Source organism: Sturnus vulgaris, chromosome Z (genome assembly GCF_052056855.1).
Source record: "Sturnus vulgaris isolate bStuVul1 chromosome Z, bStuVul1.hap1, whole genome shotgun sequence".
Lineage (NCBI taxonomy): Eukaryota > Metazoa > Chordata > Aves > Passeriformes > Sturnidae > Sturnus > Sturnus vulgaris.
Window position 1 is genome coordinate 4,163,499 of NC_142283.1, and position 18,802 is coordinate 4,182,300.

General features: G+C 47.4%; 1 protein-coding gene across 1 annotated transcript in view; it reads right to left on the reverse strand.

Annotated features, from left to right (window-relative positions):
• Window positions 1-18,802, reverse strand: part of LOC148219585 (serine/threonine-protein kinase PAK 3-like) — a 110,983-nt gene that overhangs the window by 10,125 nt on the left and 82,056 nt on the right. The window contains exon 4 of the mRNA XM_088156351.1: window positions 117-449. Within this exon, the coding sequence (XP_088012477.1) occupies window positions 117-449 (333 nt within the window). The remainder of the gene's footprint in view (window positions 1-116; window positions 450-18,802) is intronic.

The window sequence follows — 18,802 nt, forward strand, 5'->3', positions numbered from 1 at the left end:
ACAGAAGGATTGCACCCAGAGGCATCACCCCACCCCCTGCTACTCTACAGTGGAAAGGCAAGAAGGGCAGAAACCACCAGTTTGGTGACTGCACTGGCTATTGCTGTTTCACTCACTTGATTTTGTACAGCCTGAAGAAGGGGATTATGCTTCTCTTTGATAATTTTTATTTCTTCCTCCAGCGTCTTCTCCTTTGCCTTCATCCTAGCCTCAGTTTCCTGCAGCTCTGCATACATCTGATCCTTGAGGTTCCGTAAAAAACAAGAGAAATAGTTCTTGAATGGAGGGTCTGCCACTCTTGCAGTCTCCGGGTTTTGTTGATCTCCTCTCTGCTGATGGAGATTCATCTCCTCCTGGATGCTTCTCTTGTCCTCCTCGTTCCTCCTCTTCACTGCCATGGTGGCAATCTGAGCTTCGGACAGCTCTCCTTGTGGCTCTGCCTTGATGTCCTGTACACACAAATGCAGAGCAAATCACAGGGTTCAACTTTTTCCTCTTTCAGCCTCAAAATCAAATTCATTCTGCCACTTCTTTCTGTTTTCATACCCACCTCTGCTTCCATTGTAACCCTCCCATCCCTGATCTCTGCAGATTACAAGGCTCTGTGCTTCCAGTGCCTGTGGCACTCCTGGCCTCCTCAGTCCCAAGAGCTCTGTTTTATGTCCCTGTTCCTGCCCTTCACTCTGTCACCTGCTTGAGCCAGGCTTACCTGGACATTCTCCTCTAGCTCTTCCACCTGCTGCCTGAGCTGCTCTTCCTGCTCTCGGGCTGGGCACAGCTCTCCCTGAGTCTGCCCTGGCACCTCTGATAAAGCAATCTGCTCATGCTCTTGCTCCAGAAGGGCCTGCACAGAAAGCAAGAGGAGATGGGTTTCAACTTCCCATACAACATTTGTGGGCCAAGTCTCTGAGACTGATGGGCTCACACGTTCCCAAAGCACTGTGCTGCTGCTCCCCTGGCTCATTCTCTGCCCATGGGGAGGCACAGATTCCAAAGTGACACTGGCAGTACAGTCAGGGTCCATCTGGGACTGAAGCTCCAACAGCCTCTCAGGCAGCTGACAGGGAAGGTGTGGCATTTCTCAAGGCTCTGCTGAGGGCCTCCCTCCACTTCTGCTCTGTCCCCTTTGTCTTTCCATGGTGACTAACACCCAGCCCCGTCCTGATACCGAAATAATGAGAAAAAGGACTAATGTAGATATAGTAGTAGTCATGCTAAGGCTTAGAAAACTGCAGTTCTCGAACAGGCCCTGGGAACCAGCCCTGGGAATGAGCTGGGGACTGTGGAAACAATAATTAAAGATAATTAAAGAATTTAGTGGAGCATATAAGAACATCTAGAAACTTTCAGGATAAGGCTAAAGTATAATAATAAATAAAGGGTTCTGGTGATGGGAAAACATGCAAGGGGGAATTAAAGGGGGGGTAGCCTATAGTTTTGAATAGACAAGCATGCAAAATTTATAACTTTTAGGAATGATATCTACAAGATTTATGTATCTGTATTGTCTTGAAGAATGTGTACCTCTGCACGTGGACTACTTTGTAAAAAGGTATAAAAAACTTGACGAAAAAGGGAACTGTGGGACCCTGACTTTGGACGCTAGTCCGCAGGTTCCCCGGGCCCTGAATAAAGCACCGCATAAACTGACACTCTGTTAGTTTGTGTTCTGTTTGGGGCATCGGGCAGCAGTTTTCTGGCGACCCAGATGGGACTCCGGAGGCGGCAGGGGCGGTTCGCGAGCTGATCCACTCCACGCCGGCACCAGGTGATTTCTGGGGAGGACATCAACCCGTGCCCGACCCCGCGCCTGACGGACGACCAGGAGGTAAGCCCGAAGGTGCTTTATTCCTTTTATCGAGGGAAAGGGGGGCCTGCCGATTAAGTCGGAACGGCGTTTCCGCACGGGGGTCACAGACGTCTTTAAGGTTGTGGAAAAAGCCTAGGCGCTGACCGTCAGACGCAGCAGTGACTGCGCAGGTTCAGCACTTGCCACTCGCAGAGACGAGAAAGGCAAGATTTGTGGAAAGGGTGTGAGTGTAAAGGGTGTGAGTGTTGTGTGTGGTGTGTATTGGAAAGGGTGTGAGTGCTGTGTGTGGTGTGTATTGTGTTAAAAAAAAAAAAAAAAAAAAAAAGAAAAAAAAAAAAGAAAAAAAAGAAAAAAGTGTAATGATGCCTTTAAAAACGTTTAAGACTCTAGCAAGTTCTGGGATGGAAATCCCGGACGATTCACCATTGGGCTGTTTATTACAACACTGGAATGTGGGGAACTTTGGTCAAGAATTAAGTAAAAGGAAATTGATTGATTTCTGTAATCATGTATGGCCTTTATATGAACCCGATGGTATGCAATGGCCTAGGAACGGTACACTGAATCCTGACATTATTACACCTTTGATGCATTTCCTGCAAAGTAATGAAAAATGGGATGAAATACCGTACCTAGACCTCTTTTATTATTTGAAAGATAAACCAGAGTGGCAAAAGGAGTGTGGGATCATGGTTTTGAAAACATTAAACCTGAATTGTGAAGGATGTAAGGGGTGGCAGAAAGAGAAGGAATGCTCAGTTAAGTTTTTGGAACCTGAAGAGGATGTTTCTTTGCTGATAGCCCCTAGTGCTCCTCCGATGGAAGAACGTAGAGAAAGTATGTTAGAGGCAGAAAGGGAGGATAAAGAAACAAAAATAGGAACCACAGATATACCACGAACCCCCTTATGTGAAAGAACTCGGAGAGGGAGGTGGGAGGTAGAAAGGAAGAAAAAGGGAGGAGGTGCTCATTTAATGGTTCCGCTGCGTGAAGCAGTCGGGCCGCAGGGGGAACGGGTCATAGTGAAAGTTCCCTTTTCTCCGAATGATTTGCTAATTTGGAAACAATCAGCGGGGGCGTATCGGGAGGATCCTGAACGAACTGCGCGGGTGGTAAAAATGGTAATTAAGACTCAGAACCCAGATTGGAATGATTTACAAGTTCTGTTAGACACAATAATGGATTCTACTGAAAAGGAAATGGTGTTTAAAGCCATGACAGAGAAAGCACGGGAAATGATTAGGTTGCAGCTTGCGGATGGTACAGTAAATGACTTGGTGCCTAGGGAAGATCCGGAGTGGGATCCCAACTCGACGGGCGGGTCTCGGAGACTTAAAGCTTATCAGGATTTGTTAACAGAAGGAATACGGAATGGAATACCAAAAACTTTGAATTGGTCTAAGTTATATTCGGTCAGACAGGAAAAGAATGAGTCTCCATCAACCTTTTTAGAGCGGCTTAAGGAGACAGCTCGTAGATACACTAATTTAGAAGTTGAGGGAGAATCGGGAAAATTACAGCTAGCATTAATTTTTATGGGGCAGTCCCAGGAAGATATTAGAAAGAAATTACAAAAATTGGAGGGAGAAGATACTCGGAATTTAGATAAACTATTGGAAGTTGCGTGGAAGGTATATAATAACAGGGAAAAAGAAACGGCCAGGAAACAACAGGCTACTATGTTAGCGGTGTTACAGCAAGTGGCTGGAAATAATATGAGAGGAGGGAGTCGTGGACGTGGACGAGGAAGGGGTAGAGGAATAGCAAAGGCGGAAATGCCAATGGGGGCGGGAGGACTCATGGGACAATTGAATATGGGAAGAGGAAGAATGCAGCTGGGGATAGATCAATGTGCTCTATGTAAAAATAGAGGACATTGGAAAAATGAGTGCCCTCTCAACCAAGGAATGGGTTTTGGGGGAGGAATTATAGCCAGTGGGGATGGAAATCAGGGACTGATGAATAATACAGGTGCTTTCCCGGGAAATCCACAAGGTGCCGCCCAGGCCTTTATGATGGGGAATTACCAGAATCAGAGCTGACTAGACCAGGATTTAAAGGTAATAATGGAAGTAGATGGGGAACCGTTAGAATTTAGAGTAGATACTGGGGCATCATTTTCAGCTGTCAACACTAAGATAGGACCTTTGAGTGATTCTACTATTCAAGTAGTGGGAGTTACGGGACAAGTTGAGGAACGAACATTTTTGCGGCCATTAGATATAAAATTTGGGGGGAAGGAATTTGACCATCGATTTTTATATATGCCAAATAGCCCAGAATCACTATTTGGGAGGGATTTATTGTCAATGTTAGAAGCAAAGATAATATTTGAAAAAGGTAGAGTAAGATTGGAATTTCCCGAGGAGAATATTGCTAAGCTGTTTGTAGTGAAAGAAGTAGAAGCAGTAGAAATACCACAAGAAATAGAGCAAGCTGTAGTACCATGGGTATGGGAAACAGGAGTACCTGGAAAATCAAAAGCGGCACAACCGGTTGTAATAGAACTAAAAGAAGGAGCTTCCCCAGTAAGGGTAAAACAATATCCTTTGAAATTGGAAGCACGAATAGGAATAGCACCTATGATTGAACAATTTCTTAGCTTAGGAATTTTACAGGAATGTGAGTCAGAATTCAATACTCCGATATTCCCAGTTAGAAAGCCAAATGGTAAGTATAGATTAGTTCAAGATTTAAGAGCAATTAATAATATCACTAAAGATATACACCCAGTAGTAGCTAATCCGTATACATTGTTGACAGCTGTGTCGAAAAAGTTTAAGTGGTTCACAGTGATTGATTTGAAAGATGCATTTTTCTGTATCCCCTTGGCACTTGAAAGTAGGAAATACTTTGCTTTTGAGTGGGAGAACCCAGACACGGGACGCAAGAAGCAGCTCACCTGGACGCGTCTACCACAAGGATTCAAAAACTCACCAACTATTTTTGGAAATCAATTGGCTCGAGAGTTAGAAGAATGGAAGATGACTCAGGTAAAAGAATCACCTTTTTTATATGTTCTCCTACAATATGTTGATGATATCTTTATAGCCTCCGCAGAAAAGGATGTTTGCCTTAGACTCACCATTGAATTACTTAATATGCTGGGACAAGCTGGATACCGAGTATCGAGAGAAAAAGCTCAGCTGGTAAGAACCCAAGTGATTTACTTAGGCTGCGAAATTTCACAAGGGGTGCGAAAGTTAGGAATCAATCGAGTACAAGCAATTTGCACCATACCCACACCACGAAATCCACAAGAGTTAAGATCCTTTTTGGGCATGATAGGGTGGTGCCGCTTGTGGATTCCGGAATTTGGACTGAAAGCAAAACCCTTGTATGAAGCAGCCAAAAGCCCTGTGTTTCAGTGGGGACAAACACAAGAAAAGGCATTTCAGAGTCTGAAACAAGCTTTAAAGGAAGCCCCAGCACTAGGATTGCCAGATCTCACAAAACCTTTTCAACTATACGTAAATGAAAGACAGAGACTGGCAATAGGGGTTCTCACCCAAAAATTGGGCTCATGGAAACGCCCGGTGGGGTACTTCTCAAAGCAGCTAGACTCTGTAAGTGCCGGATGGCCCAGTTGTCTTAGGGCTGTGGCAGCAACAGTGCTCCTAATTCGAGAAGCCAGAAAATTGACTTTGGGAAAAAGGATGGAAGTATTTGTTCCCCATATGGTCATTGCAGTTTTGGAACAAAAAGGGGGGCATTGGCTCTCGTCGAGTCGCATGTTACAATATCAGGCACTCCTCCGAGAACAGGATGACATTGAATTAAAAATAACCAATCATCTTAATCCAGCAGAATTTCTTAGGAGCAGCAGCCAGGAAGAAGGAGGCGAATTGACACATGATTGCGTAGAAATCATTGAACAGGTATATGCCAGCCGGAAGGACCTGAAAGATGAGCCTTTGGAAAATCCGGAATGGGAACTGTTTACAGATGGATCCAGCTTTGTGGAAAACGGAATCAGGTATGCGGGATACGCAGTAGTGACTTTGACACAAATAATAGAAGCTCGAGCTTTAACCCCGGGAACTTCAGCCCAGAAAGCCGAGATACAAGCTCTGGTAAGAGCCTTAGAATTGAGTCAGGGGAAAAGAGTAAACATTTGGACTGATTCAAAATATGCCTTTGGAGTAATACATGTACATGGAGCACTGTGGAAAGAAAGAGGACTGTTGAATTCTCAAGGATCAGAAATTAAGCACAAAGAACAAATATTAGCACTATTGGAAGCAGTGCATAAACCTCAGGCAGTAGCAGTGATGCATGTAAAAGGACATCAAAAGGAAGAGGGAAAAGCGTTCCAAGGAAACCAGCTGGCTGACAGAGTTGCCAAACAGGTTGCTCGAGAGGTATGGACACAATTAGCTTTATTGCCAGTGCGAATTAACCCTGCCACTTCTTTTCTTGAGCAGAAACCATGGTATACACATGAAGATGAGAAGCTTGCTCAATTTGTTCAGGCCCAGAAGAATGAAAAAGGATGGTATGTCACAGCTGAAGGTCAGGTTGTATTGCCAACAAAAGTAATGAAAACAATTTTAGAAATCGAACATAACAAGTGCCATTGGGGAGCAGACGCATTGGTACAGTTTTTAAAACGTGAGATAATTTCCAATCGGATGTTAACAATGGCAAAACGGATTAACGCCATGTGTCCAGTCTGTATTAAAAATAACCCAGTGACACGAAGGCAGATACAATTAGGAAAGTTACAAGTGGGGCCGCAACCAGGAGACTATTGGCAAATAGATTTCTCAGAGCTACCAAAAGCACAAGGGTACCGTTATTTACTGGTGTATGTGTGTACCTTTTCAGGGTGGCCAGAAGCCTTCCCATGCAGGACTAACCAAGCAAAGGAAGTAATTAAAACTTTACTACGGGAAATCATCCCTAGATTTGGAATCCCATTAGGAATGTCCTCAGATAGAGGACCTCACTTTGTAGCTAGAGTAGTCCAAGAGGTAGCCAGAGTGTTAGGGATAGTTTGGAATCTCCATACGCCCTGGAGACCACAATCTAGTGGCCAAGTGGAACGGATGAATCAGACATTAAAAGGGCAAATTAAGAAAATTTGTCAGGAAGCGAAGATACAGTGGTCTCAGGCACTACCTCTAGCCCTGCTAAGAATCAGGATTAAACCCAGAGAAAGGATAGGAGTAAGTCCATACGAAATTTTGTATGGCAAACCATATCATGCTACAACCTACAAAGGGGACCCTCACTTAGTAGGAGATCAAGTATTGTTGAGTTACATTTTGTCTTTAAATAAAGTCCTTACAGCGCTGCGAGGAGCATTGCAGTGGAACCGGCCTCTGCCCTTGGAGAATCCTGTCCATGACATACAGCCAGGAGATCAAGTATATGTGAAAAACTGGAATACGGAACCCTTGAAAGAAGTATGGGACGGTCCTCACCAGGTGATCATGACTACCTACACGGCAGTGAAAGTCCAAGGGATCGAAAACTGGATTCACTACACTCGAATCAAGAAGGTCCCGTCAAGATGGGAAGTACAGCCTTTGTCAGCAACAAAGCTGGTGTTCAGGGCAAGGCCTTAGTTCTTTTAACATTAGTCTGTATAATGCAGGTGGGAGAAGCGTTTGTTAAAATTACAGTTCCGGAGCCAGATGTAATGGTGCCTGAGGGTGCGGGAGTAAATTTAACCTGTTTGTTTTCTGACAACCAGAGAACTGGATTAAAAGAAGTACATGCAGCCTGGAGACAAATCACCACAGACGAGGTATTTACAGAAGGAATTGTGACACTTTGGGATATGGAACAGCAAAGAGGTAACACCACATTGACAATATCTCATATGCAAGCTGATCAGGTAGGACAATTCTCATGCATTGTGCGGATTAGAGAAAGTTTTGATTATGGGAACATAAATGTAGGTATTCTAAAAGAGAATGGGAGAACATGGCAGGTGACAGAAGCTGGAAAAACACAACAAGAATTGGGACAAGAAAATTTAATAGTGGGATTAGTTAGGGATTTTGGACAAGTACAAAATACTACGTCCATCACTGCATGTTTACCTTTACCTAAAGCGGCGGGAGATCCAATACCATGGGGCATCATTCCCGTTGGGGAAATGCCTCCAGTAACTATAAATGGGACAAAAAGATGTAATAAAGAAGTACGGAATCATACTAAGATGATAGAGGAAACCTATACAGTTCGAGAGAAATGGTCAACACCGGGACAAAAGAGTGAGTGCCTAAAATTACTAAATCCAGTTTTTACAAGAATTGGACGGTTCAAGAATGTAGGATGGTGTACTTATGACATAAGACAAAAAAGACAAAAACCAGTCACAGAATTTTCTTATGAGATAGTATGTCAAGAAGGGAAGGAAGAATGGGAACATTGAAAAACGATTTGGGGTCCTAGTTTGTTAGAACCTTACAGTTACATAGGACCAGTACATTGGTGTGTCGAATGGTCAGGCCAGAGAGAGCAAGGACATCTAGGAGTGTTAGGAACTGAAACAGTAAGACGGGATCGAGTGACCCTCACACCTAGCTGGAATTGTAGCAAAATCATCACCTGTGATACCCCTGAATCCCAAATTGGTTTAGTGCCAGTACGGATACTATTAAAATGGGGCTGTGAATGTCAAAGGTATAATCATACAATAACAGGTGAAATAAAAGGGGCATGGAAAGATTGTCAGACGACTACCATCAGGAGTCCAGGGCATTCAGTGTGGGTAATGGGGCACGGACAGTGGACTACTCATATGCCTATTAATGGCCCGGTCACACAGATTACTTTAGGAGTCCCTACACTTTGCCCTTTTTGGAAACAGTCTAAATTAACGCAGAAAGAGATGCAGTCACGAACAAAGAGAGAAACAAATGAAGTGGCAGAAGAACTAGGATTGGGAAATGAAGATGAATGGCATGAACCCTCATCAGGAGTTAAATTTGGATGGGTATTGGAGTCCTTGTTTGCACCAATTTCTACATATAGAAACCGGGAGATGCTGTACAAATTAGTAGGACAAACTAAGAGGCTAGCCGCAGTTACAAAGAAAGGATTTAGGGATCTAAACTTACAGTTGCAGGCAACGACAAGAATGACAATTCAAAATAGAATGGCATTAGATTTGCTTTTATTAAAAGAACATGGAGTCTGTGGGTACCTCCAAGGAAAGGTTGACCATTGCTGCGTACATATCCCAAATGTCACAGAAGAAGTAGAAAAAGACATAAGTCAATTAGAACAAATTGAAACAAAAGTGCATGAAGTCCAGGAGGAAGCTGAACATAACTGGGTAGGAGCACTGTTTAGCTCCCTAGGAATCCAAGTCTCTGGTTGGATATCATCAATTGTACAATATGTAATAATGATTGTATTGATTATTGTAGTATGCATGATTATGTACAGATGTCTTTTAGGAATGATTGCCAGAGAAGGAACTCATACTCGACGTGTTATGAGAGCACTGACCCGGAAAGAAGTAATCCTGCCAACTCGAAAAGAAGACTCACCATCCTACTTAGAAACCATAACTTGAAGAATTGAGCATCCTTGCAGAAAATCTGAAGAATGCTCAAAAGGGGGGAGTTGATACCGAAATAATGAGAAAAAGGACTAATGTAGATATAGTAGTAGTCATGCTAAGGCTTAGAAAACTGCAGTTCTCGAACAGGCCCTGGGAACCAGCCCTGGGAATGAGCTGGGGACTGTGGAAACAATAATTAAAGATAATTAAAGAATTTAGTGGAGCATATAAGAACATCTAGAAACTTTCAGGATAAGGCTAAAGTATAATAATAAATAAAGGGTTCTGGTGATGGGAAAACATGCAAGGGGGAATTAAAGGGGGGGTAGCCTATAGTTTTGAATAGACAAGCATGCAAAATTTATAACTTTTAGGAATGATATCTACAAGATTTATGTATCTGTATTGTCTTGAAGAATGTGTACCTCTGCACGTGGACTACTTTGTAAAAAGGTATAAAAAACTTGACGAAAAAGGGAACTGTGGGACCCTGACTTTGGACGCTAGTCCGCAGGTTCCCCGGGCCCTGAATAAAGCACCGCATAAACTGACACTCTGTTAGTTTGTGTTCTGTTTGGGGCATCGGGCAGCAGTCCCACAGCTCCATCCTGGCTCTGCAGGTGGTTTCCAGTGTGGGCTCACTCCTTGTGACAGACACTTCTGGAGTTCATGTTCTCTTCAGGCCTGCACCACCAATCCTGCCTTTCTGACATCTACTCTCTTGTTAGAAATCCTGCTCAATCAGGAGAGAAGGATGCATGCACAGATCCTCTGATGGAGGTCAGAGAGCTTCCACAGCCACCTCAGTATATGGAGGAGGATCAAGGTGTTTATTCTTCCTCTCTTGTCAACTGCGAATTCAGACCAGTACTAAAAGAGACCTTCTTAAGGCCCCATCAGCAAATGAACTTAGACACCCTTAGGGATGTCAGTGAAGAAAATCATGTGTCATGTACTGCATGTATGACCAGAGTCACCAAACACCCCCAAAACCATGGAATTTTTCCATGTCACTAGGACAGGGAGAATTTAAAGAATAAACTGGGATTTCAGGGCTGAAGAGGCTGGAGGAGGAAAACTTTGCTGAGGAGAAAAAAACAACCATTTCTGGAGGGGAAACATCTCTGCCTGCTCGGGATCAGTTGACACAACATATCTGTCCTCTTCTCCTGAAGGGATGCCTTTAGGTGAGATTTGCACCTCCAGCTGCCTCTGACCAGAGCCAGGAAGAATCAATTATGGAAATGTTACATAGAGAGATAGATAGAGAGATAGATAGATAGATAGATAGATAGATAGATAGATAGATAGATAGATAGACAGAGAAGATCTCATTTCTATAATTTCTCTTACTATACTTTCTGTTACTGCACCCATCTACAATTGGCAGCCAGAGCTCCAGTCAGCAGCAATCCTGAACTGGCTCTCCTGTTACATCGATAATCTCTAACCTTGCAGAATCTGGAACATGTAGGGACTTAGGGAATGAGATCAGTCCCAGAGCACTGCACTGGGAAGTGCACTGTTTGTGCATCTCTGCGGCGGCAAGTTCTTCTCTTGCTCACAACCACATGGACAGTGCTAAAATGGTTGTAATCAAAAATTAAACCAAACCCCTTCCAGCTCCTCTGATCTCTGAGGACAACCTAGAATGCAAGTGTGTGGAATTCCTTCTAAATTCCTACATACAATCTTCCTATATTTTTGAAAAATTACTGATCCCCAAGGTTGCCAAATGGAAAGGGACGTATTAAAACAGAAGTGAGGTACAAGACCTTAATTCTTGATCTGGCATAACAAAAGACAACTCACCACCAAAAAAAGTGCCCCAAAATACATCTGCCTATGAAGAAAAACCTTGAGCACAAACATAATATATTAATAGAGGAGGAAAATAAATGAGCCTTATTTCCAAAAATCAAATAACCCAAAAAACCAAATAATCAAAGAGTCACCTACTCGAGTCTGAAGCATCTAAATGCAGTAAACGAATTATACAAGTACAAAGGGCCGTTAAGGGGACCACTAACTTCTCTGCAATCATGGAAGTGTAACTGGCAGAACCCACTTAAGCCTCCCTATCTCCTAGCTCCCTACTAGCTGCTGACCACTCTGCCTGAAGAGGCAAAAGAACAAGCTGGCAACAAAGGCACCAAATCTCTGACTGCCACCTGCCACTCCACAATGTGTCTCTGAAATACTGCCACATAAGCAGAGCCAAGAAGCTCGTGGTGACAAAGCACCCCAAAGAGCCTATGAGGTCAGATCAAGCATTTCTCTGCCTTTAGCTCCTTGGCCTCCCTGTGGAGTGGCAACACAGCTCTCTCCAGACCGCCGTGTCCCCTACGTATCCAACGTGGCTGAGCTCAGTGCCTTGGACATGCTCCCTCCTCTGGGGCTGGGGAGCCTTCATGCTTCACGCTGGCCCCTAGCAGAATCCCAGCAAGCTGGGGCCTAAAGACGACACAGCAAAGCCCATTCTCCAGCTCTCACTGCTTTGCAGGGCAATTCCTAACTCCCCACAGGACTGCAGCACTCAGCAACCTGAGCCACCAAAGGCAGGTCCTGGCTGGACAGAAGCTTGCAGCTCTGTCTTGCACTAAAGACAGCAGCAGCCACAACTGGCACTTACCGGCTCGCCATAATCATCTTCTGCAGTGACCACAGTTGCAGGCTTGTGGCCATTCTGCTCCTCTTTGGCCTCGTCTCCAGTGGCTGAGAGAGTCAGAGGAGACTCGGCTCTTGGCTCAGGGATCTGTGCAGAGAGAGAAGCATGAGGGACGCGTCATTGCCAGTCCTTTCTAACCTTCTTTCTATTCAGCTCTACAACCTGCTCTACTAAGGCAAAATCATCAACTGTCAGAGCAATGGCATTCCAACTCCCTCCGACTACATTAACATGAGCAGATCCAACACAACTGCATATGGCTCTGAATCCAAGATTCCACAACGCCTACTATCAGCAAGCAACGCTCTCTCTGAAAACTGACCTCGCACGTGCTTAAAGCTCTGAAAGAGGAAATTAGGAAATAGCCACCTGTTGCTGCTGCATACGTGGAGAGCTAGAACACTCTCACAATATTCTCCAGTGCTGCAATAGGGCAGGAAATCTTGAGCAAAAGCACCTTTGCTTGCTGCATAAACAGAAAATCAGCACGGCTTCTCCTCCTGGCAAACCGACAACCCAACAAACCAAACCATCAAAGGGTGGCCTGCTCCAGTGTCTGAAGCACCCGGATGGATGCACCGAGGGGATTCTTCTCACGGAAACGGCCCTTGTGGGGAGCACTGTCACGTAGGCATTCATGGAAGTGTGCCTAGAAGGTCCCTCATGAGTCTCCCTTTCCCCAGGCTATAGCTCCCTCAGCACCTCCTCATTGGGCTTGTGCTCCCACCCCTCCCCAGCTCCTGTGCCCTTCTGCGCACACGCTCCAGCCCCTCAAGCTCTTTCTGCTTCACAGCTGCCCACATGTGGACACAGCACTCCAGCTGCCGCTGCAGCCCTGCCCAGCACAGGCCACAGCTCACTGCCCTGCTCCTGCTGCCCCTCTATTGCTGACACAGGCTAGCATGGCCTTGGCCTTCTTGGCCACCTGGGCACACGCTGCCTCATCTTCAGCTGCTCTTGACAGGCACTCGTGCCTCCTTTTCTCCACCTTCCACTTTTCACTTGATATACAGCATCCGCAATTTCAAGACACCTCTCCGCTTCTTAGCAACACAGGACAGCAGTCCAAGTCTTTCAGCTATTGCCCCTCTGCAGGCTCCAATGGCATTTTCAAATGCAGTTATCAAGAACAGAATAGACCACACAATAGAAAGTATCAACAGACGCATGTAGCCTCTGGCTTTTGCCCCAGCAATGGGTCCACAGCTATGCAGTTTATGTCTTTTGCCGCACGGGACATGTGCAGGCCCATAAGGATCCATGGACAACACAATCATCTCTTTGCAGCTTCTCTAAACCAAGCCAACTCTCACTGCACTCTGCTACTGACCACTCTGCCTGAAGAGGCAAAAGAACGACCTGGCAACAAAGGCACGAAATCTCTGACTGCCACCTGCCACTCCACAACGTGTCTCTGAAATACTGCCACATAAGCAGAGCCAAGAAGCTCGTGGCGACAAAGCACCCCAAAGAGCCTATGAGGTCAGATCAAGCATTTCTCTGCCTTTAGCTCCTTGGCCTCCCTGTGGAGTGGCAACACAGCTCTCTCCAGACCGCCGTGTCCCCTACGTATCCAACGTGGCTGAGCTCAGTGCCTTGGACATGCTCCCTCCTCTGGGGCTGGGGAGCCTTCATGCTTCACGCCGGCCCCTAGCAGAATCCCAGCAAGCTGGGGCCTAAAGACGACACAGCAAAGCCCATTCTCCAGCTCTCACTGCTTTGCAGGGCAATTCCTAACTCCCCACAGGACTGCAGCACTCAGCAACCTGAGCCACCAAAGGCAGGTCCTGGCTGGACAGAAGCTTGCAGCTCTGTCTTGCACTAAAGACAGCAGCAGCCACAACTGGCACTTACCGGCTCGCCATAATCATCTTCTGCAGTGACCACAGTTGCAGGCTTGTGGCCATTCTGCTCCTCTTTGGCCTCGTCTCCAGTGGCTGAGAGAGTCAGAGGAGACTCGGCTCTTGGCTCAGGGATCTGTGCAGAGAGAGAAGCATGAGGGACGCGTCATTGCCAGTCCTTTCTAACCTTCTTTCTATTCAGCTCTACAACCTGCTCTACTAAGGCAAAATCATCAACTGTCAGAGCAATGGCATTCCAACTCCCTCCGACTACATTAACATGAGCAGATCCAACACAACTGCATATGGCTCTGAATCCAAGATTCCACAACGCCTACTATCAGCAAGCAACGCTCTCTCTGAAAACTGACCTCGCACGTGCTTAAAGCTCTGAAAGAGGAAATTAGGAAATAGCCACCTGTTGCTGCTGCATACGTGGAGAGCTAGAACACTCTCACAATATTCTCCAGTGCTGCAATAGGGCAGGAAATCTTGAGCAAAAGCACCTTTGCTTGCTGCATAAACAGAAAATCAGCACGGCTTCTCCTCCTGGCAAACCAACAACCCAACAAACCAAACCATCAAAGGGTGGCCTGCTCCAGTGTCTGAAGCACCCGGATGGATGCACCGAGGGGATTCTTCTCACGCAAACGGCCCTTGTGGGGAGCACTGTCACGTAGGCATTCATGGAAGTGTGCCTAGAAGGTCCCTCATGAGTCTCCCTTTCCCCAGGCTATAGCTCCCTCAGCACTTCCTCATTGGGCTTGTGCTCCCACCCCTCCCCAGCTCCTGTGCCCTTCTGCGCACACGCTCCAGCCCCTCAAGCTCTTTCTGCTTCACAGCTGCCCACATGTGGACACAGCACTCCAGCTGCCGCTGCAGCCCTGCCCAGCACAGGCCACAGCTCACTGCCCTGCTCCTGCTGCCCCTCTATTGCTGACACAGGCCAGCATGGCCTTGGCCTTCCTGGCCACCTGGGCACACGCTGCCTCATCTTCAGCTGCTCTTGACAGGCACTCGTGCCTCCTTTTCTCCACCTTCCACTTTTCACTTGATATACAGCATCCGCAATTTCAAGACACCTCTCCGCTTCTTAGCAACACAGGACAGCAGTCCAAGTCTTTCAGCTATTGCCCCTCTGCAGGCTCCAATGGCATTTTCAAATGCAGTTATCAAGAACAGAATAGACCACACAATAGAAAGTATCAACAGACGCATGTAGCCTCTGGCTTTTGCCCCAGCAATGGGTCCACAGCTATGCAGTTTATGTCTTTTGCCGCACGGGACATGTGCAGGCCCATAAGGATCCATGGACAACACAATCATCTCTTTGCAGCTTCTCTAAACCAAGCCAACTCTCACTGCACTCTGCTACTGACCACTCTGCCTGAAGAGGCAAAAGAACGACCTGGCAACAAAGGCACCAAATCTCTGACTGCCACCTGCCACTCCACAACGTGTCTCTGAAATACTGCCACATAAGCAGAGCCAAGAAGCTCGTGGCGACAAAGCACCCCAAAGAGCCTATGAGGTCAGATCAAGCATTTCTCTGCCTTTAGCTCCTTGGCCTCCCTGTGGAGTGGCAACACAGCTCTCTCCAGACCGCCGTGTCCCCTACGTATCCAACGTGGCTGAGCTCAGTGCCTTGGACATGCTCCCTCCTCTGGGGCTGGGGAGCCTTCATGCTTCACGCCGGCCCCTAGCAGAATCCCAGCAAGCTGGGGCCTAAAGACGACACAGCAAAGCCCATTCTCCAGCTCTCACTGCTTTGCAGGGCAATTCCTAACTCCCCACAGGACTGCAGCACTCAGCAACCTGAGCCACCAAAGGCAGGTCCTGGCTGGACAGAAGCTTGCAGCTCTGTCTTGCACTAAAGACAGCAGCAGCCACAACTGGCACTTACCGGCTCGCCATAATCATCTTCTGCAGTGACCACAGTTGCAGGCTTGTGGCCATTCTGCTCCTCTTTGGCCTCGTCTCCAGTGGCTGAGAGAGTCAGAGGAGACTCGGCTCTTGGCTCAGGGATCTGTGCAGAGAGAGAAGCATGAGGGACGCGTCATTGCCAGTCCTTTCTAACCTTCTTTCTATTCAGCTCTACAACCTGCTCTACTAAGGCAAAATCATCAACTGTCAGAGCAATGGCATTCCAACTCCCTCCGACTACATTAACATGAGCAGATCCAACACAACTGCATATGGCTCTGAATCCAAGATTCCACAACGCCTACTATCAGCAAGCAACGCTCTCTCTGAAAACTGACCTCGCACGTGCTTAAAGCTCTGAAAGAGGAAATTAGGAAATAGCCACCTGTTGCTGCTGCATACGTGGAGAGCTAGAACACTCTCACAATATTCTCCAGTGCTGCAATAGGGCAGGAAATCTTGAGCAAAAGCACCTTTGCTTGCTGCATAAACAGAAAATCAGCACGGCTTCTCCTCCTGGCAAACCAACAACCCAACAAACCAAACCATCAAAGGGTGGCCTGCTCCAGTGTCTGAAGCACCCGGATGGATGCACCGAGGGGATTCTTCTCACGCAAACGGCCCTTGTGGGGAGCACTGTCACGTAGGCATTCATGGAAGTGTGCCTAGAAGGTCCCTCATGAGTCTCCCTTTCCTCAGGCTATAGCTCCCTCAGCACCTCCTCATTGGGCTTGTGCTCCCACCCCTCCCCAGCTCCTGTGCCCTTCTGCGCACACGCTCCAGCCCCTCAAGCTCTTTCTGCTTCACAGCTGCCCACATGTGGACACAGCACTCCAGCTGCCGCTGCAGCCCTGCCCAGCACAGGCCACAGCTCACTGCCCTGCTCCTGCTGCCCCTCTATTGCTGACACAGGCCAGCATGGCCTTGGCCTTCTTGGCCACCTGGGCACACGCTGCCTCATCTTCAGCTGCTCTTGACAGGCACTCGTGCCTCCTTTTCTCCACCTTCCACTTTTCACTTGATATACAGCATCCGCAATTTCAAGACACCTCTCCGCTTCTTAGCAACACAGGACAGCAGTCCAAGTCTTTCAGCTATTGCCCCTCTGCAGGCTCCAATGGCATTTTCAAATGCAGTTATCAAGAACAGAATAGACCACACAATAGAAAGTATCAACAGACGCATGTAGCCTCTGGCTTTTGCCCCAGCAATGGGTCCACAGCTATGCAGTTTATGTCTTTTGCCGCACGGGACATGTGCAGGCCCATAAGGATCCATGGACAACACAATCATCTCTTTGCAGCTTCTCTAAACCAAGCCAACTCTCACTGCACTCTGCTACTGACCACTCTGCCTGAAGAGGCAAAAGAACGACCTGGCAACAAAGGCACCAAATCTCTGACTGCCACCTGCCACTCCACAACGTGTCTCTGAAATACTGCCACATAAGCAGAGCCAAGAAGCTCGTGGCGACAAAGCACCCCAAAGAGCCTATGAGGTCAGATCAAGCATTTCTCTGCCTTTAGCTCCTTGGCCTCCCTGTGGAGTGGCAACACAGCTCTCTCCAGACCGCCGTGTCCCCTACGTATCCAACGTGGCTGAGCTCAGTGCCTTGGACATGCTCCCTCCTCTGGGGCTGGGGAGCCTTCATGCTTCACGCCGGCCCCTAGCAGAATCCCAGCAAGCTGGGGCCTAAAGACGACACAGCAAAGCCCATTCTCCAGCTCTCACTGCTTTGCAGGGCAATTCCTAACTCCCCACAGGACTGCAGCACTCAGCAACCTGAGCCACCAAAGGCAGGTCCTGGCTGGACAGAAGCTTGCAGCTCTGTCTTGCACTAAAGACAGCAGCAGCCACAACTGGCACTTACCGGCTCGCCATAATCATCTTCTGCAGTGACCACAGTTGCAGGCTTGTGGCCATTCTGCTCCTCTTTGGCCTCGTCTCCAGTGGCTGAGAGAGTCAGAGGAGACTCGGCTCTTGGCTCAGGGATCTGTGCAGAGAGAGAAGCATGAGGGACGCGTCATTGCCAGTCCTTTCTAACCTTCTTTCTATTCAGCTCTACAACCTGCTCTACTAAGGCAAAATCATCAACTGTCAGAGCAATGGCATTCCAACTCCCTCCGACTACATTAACATGAGCAGATCCAACACAACTGCATATGGCTCTGAATCCAAGATTCCACAACGCCTACTATCAGCAAGCAACGCTCTCTCTGAAAACTGACCTCGCACGTGCTTAAAGCTCTGAAAGAGGAAATTAGGAAATAGCCACCTGTTGCTGCTGCATACGTGGAGAGCTAGAACACTCTCACAATATTCTCCAGTGCTGCAATAGGGCAGGAAATCTTGAGCAAAAGCACCTTTGCTTGCTGCATAAACAGAAAATCAGCACGGCTTCTCCTCCTGGCAAACCGACAACCCAACAAACCAAACCATCAAAGGGTGGCCTGCTCCAGTGTCTGAAGCACCCGGATGGATGCACCGAGGGGATTCTTCTCACGCAAACGGCCCTTGTGGGGAGCACTGTCACGTAGGCATTCATGGAAGTGTGCCTAAGAAGGTCCCTCATGAGTCTCCCTTTCCCCAGGCTATAGCTCCCTCAGCACCTCCTCATTGGGCTTGTGCTCCCACCCCTCCCCAGCTCCTGTGCCCTTCTGCGCACACGCTCCAGCCCCTCAAGCTCTTTCTGCTTCACAGCTGCCCACATGTGGACACAGCACTCCAGCTGCCGCTGCAGCCCTGCCCAGCACAGGCCACAGCTCACTGCCCTGCTCCTGCTGCCCCTCTATTGCTGACACAGGCCAGCATGGCCTTGGCCTTCTTGGCCACCTGGGCACACGCTGCCTCATCTTCAGCTGCTCTTGACAGGCACTCGTGCCTCCTTTTCTCCACCTTCCACTTTTCACTTGATATACAGCATCCGCAATTTCAAGACACCTCTCCGCTTCTTAGCAACACAGGACAGCAGTCCAAGTCTTTCAGCTATTGCCCCTCTGCAGGCTCCAATGGCATTTTCAAATGCAGTTATCAAGAAC